We start from the raw sequence: 2500 nt of genomic DNA on the forward strand, positions 1-2500 counted from the left end.
GTAACTCACGTCTCTTCCTCACAGCAACCATGTTATAGATGAGGTGTCCCCCTGCCTGCTTCTCATGAAACCCTATTTTGCTTCGGACATAACTCTCTTCCTCTCCTCTCTCTATATTTCTCTCCTCTCTCTCTCTACCCCGTATCTCTATTCTTTCTTTCTCTCTCTCTACCCCGTATCTCTATTCTTTCTTTCTCTCTCTCTCTCTCTCTACCTCGTATCTCTATTCTTTCTCCCTCTCTCTCTACCCCGTATCTCTATTCTTTATTTCTCTCTCTCTACCCCGTATCTCTATTCTTTCTTTCTCTCTCTCTCTCTCTCTCTCTCTCTCTCTCTCTCTCTACCCCGTATCTCTATTCTTTCTTTCTCTCTCTCTCTCTCTCTCTACCCCGTATCTCTATTCTCTCTCTCTCTCTCTCTCTCTCTCTCTCTCTCTCTCTCTCTCTCTCTCTCTCTCTCTCTCTCTCTCTCTCTCTCTCTCTCTCTCTCTCTCTCTCTCTCTCTCAGACACCTCTTTCTCTGTATCGTGCCAGAGGCAGGTTGTAGAGGAGAGTGAAGAGTGGGTTCAGGCAGTTATAGCTTTTCCTTTGAATTTCCCCTGCTGAGATTGCCTCTTTGCTTCCTGTTCATTGTGCTTGACAAAGAAACCGAGCCGTGTGCACCACCTACAATGGCATTGCAATGATCGTTACACACACATAGGCTCCTGCGGCATTAAGTTCAATTCCATTTGATAGACAGAGGGTCACCAAATGAAACATTCTGCTCTAAAGTTCTTGGTTAACGCTGTCTTATAATACTGTTTATGACATACACTACCAGTCAAACATTTGGACACACCTACTCATTCAAGGGTTTTTCTTTATTTGTACTATTTTCTACATTGTAGAATAATAGTGAAGACATCAACACTATGAAATGACACATATTGAATCAGGTAGTAACCGTAAAAAAAGTTCAACAAATCAAAATATATTTTATATTTGAGATTCTTCAAAGTAGCCACCCTTTGCCTTGATGACAGCTTTGCACACTCTTGGCATTCTCTCAACCACAGCTTCACCTGTTATTCCATAGTTTGATGTATTCACTATTATTCTACAGAGTAGAAAATTGTAAAAAATAAAGAAAAACCCTTGAATGAGTAGGTGTGTCCAAACTTCTGACTGGTACTGTATGTTATATCATCGTTATGACTGTTGCGTAGCTCTTATGAAGTAAGGTTCAGGTAGAGTGCAATTTAATTATAAGAGAACCTGACTAATGGTTGAACCAGACGACACCTCCAGGACACCAAGTGTTTCTGAGGGAATAGTGAATTTGGGGGACTGTAAACAATCACGGTGCAGTTCAGCTGACACCGGTTTAGAAACGGTTCCCCCTCAGCCTTTAGGAAACAGCTGAACATGAAAACAATTTGGGGTGTGTCAGCTTGGTGCACAAGCCACATGGGAAATGTAGTCTTACTGCCTCTAGCAGTGACACTCCTCCTGGGAGCAGAGACCAAAGAGAGAGGAATGGGGGAGGGAGGGTGTGGTAATGGAGGAGAGGGGAGAGAGGTAAAGCGAGGGCAGAGTGTTTGCTAACCTCTTTTATGTGTATTAATAGTTTTTTTCGATCCGAGGGGAGTTACGTAGTTATCCCTAAAAGACCTGGGATGTTTTTGCTGATGAACCATGTTTTTGACCCCCCTCCCACCCCCTGTTCACCGTTCCCTTCATCAAGATAAGTTATTGAGGCAAAGAGGCAGGGTGATACCATTTGTGAATGATAAGGGGCAAACACAAGTTAATAAAAGAGTTATAGGCCGGCCTACTGACGTTCCTTATGAAAAGGGGATACCTAGTCAGTTGTACAACTGGATGCATTCAACTGAAATGTGTCTTCCGCATTTGACTCAACCCGTTTGAATCAGTGAGGTGCGGGGGGGCTGCCTTAATCAACATCCTCAGCATCCAGGGAACAGTGGGTTAACTGCCTTGCTCAGGGGCAGAACTTCAGACTTTTACCTTGTCAGCTCGGGGATTCGATCCAGCAACCATTCAGTTACTGGCCCAACGCTCCTACCAGCCAGGCTACCTGCCGCGGGTTCAACCACAGCGGGTTCAACCACAGCAACAAAATCCCCTTGCCAGACAAAAAGCACAGAAAGGAGACAAATTAGTACTCTTCATTCTCTGTTCGTCTCCATGTCTTTCTCTCCAGATATTGACGATTCTAAGCTGGTTGGGTCGAGGGTAATCAACAGTTCATTTCATCACAACAAAACGGGCTGTCAGATGACTTTCGACGACGACTACAGCGCCTACTGGGTCTACTTTGTCAACTTCCTGGGGACCCTCGCCGTGTTGCCCGGCAACATAGTCTCCGCCCTTCTCATGGACAAGATAGGGCGCCTGAGCATGCTGGGTAGGACTGTTTCAATTGTACACGTTTTTGAAATTCGACTTCATCCAGAGTATGTCTTTGGAATTCAGACAGAGTTTGCATGACTACCCCA

The 2500-nt window shown here is 44.7% G+C and overlaps 1 protein-coding gene across 1 annotated transcript in view; it reads left to right on the forward strand.

Annotated features, from left to right (window-relative positions):
- The window catches only part of LOC139388316 (synaptic vesicle glycoprotein 2C-like), a 45633-nt gene that overhangs the window by 42419 nt on the left and 714 nt on the right, over nt 1-2500 (forward strand). Inside the window, exon 10 of the mRNA XM_071134919.1 lies at nt 2206-2409. Coding sequence (XP_070991020.1) covers nt 2206-2409 — 204 coding nt within the window. The remainder of the gene's footprint in view (nt 1-2205; nt 2410-2500) is intronic.

The sequence above is a fragment of the Oncorhynchus clarkii genome, chromosome 29 (assembly GCF_045791955.1).
Source record: "Oncorhynchus clarkii lewisi isolate Uvic-CL-2024 chromosome 29, UVic_Ocla_1.0, whole genome shotgun sequence".
Taxonomy (NCBI): Eukaryota; Metazoa; Chordata; class Actinopteri; order Salmoniformes; family Salmonidae; genus Oncorhynchus; species Oncorhynchus clarkii.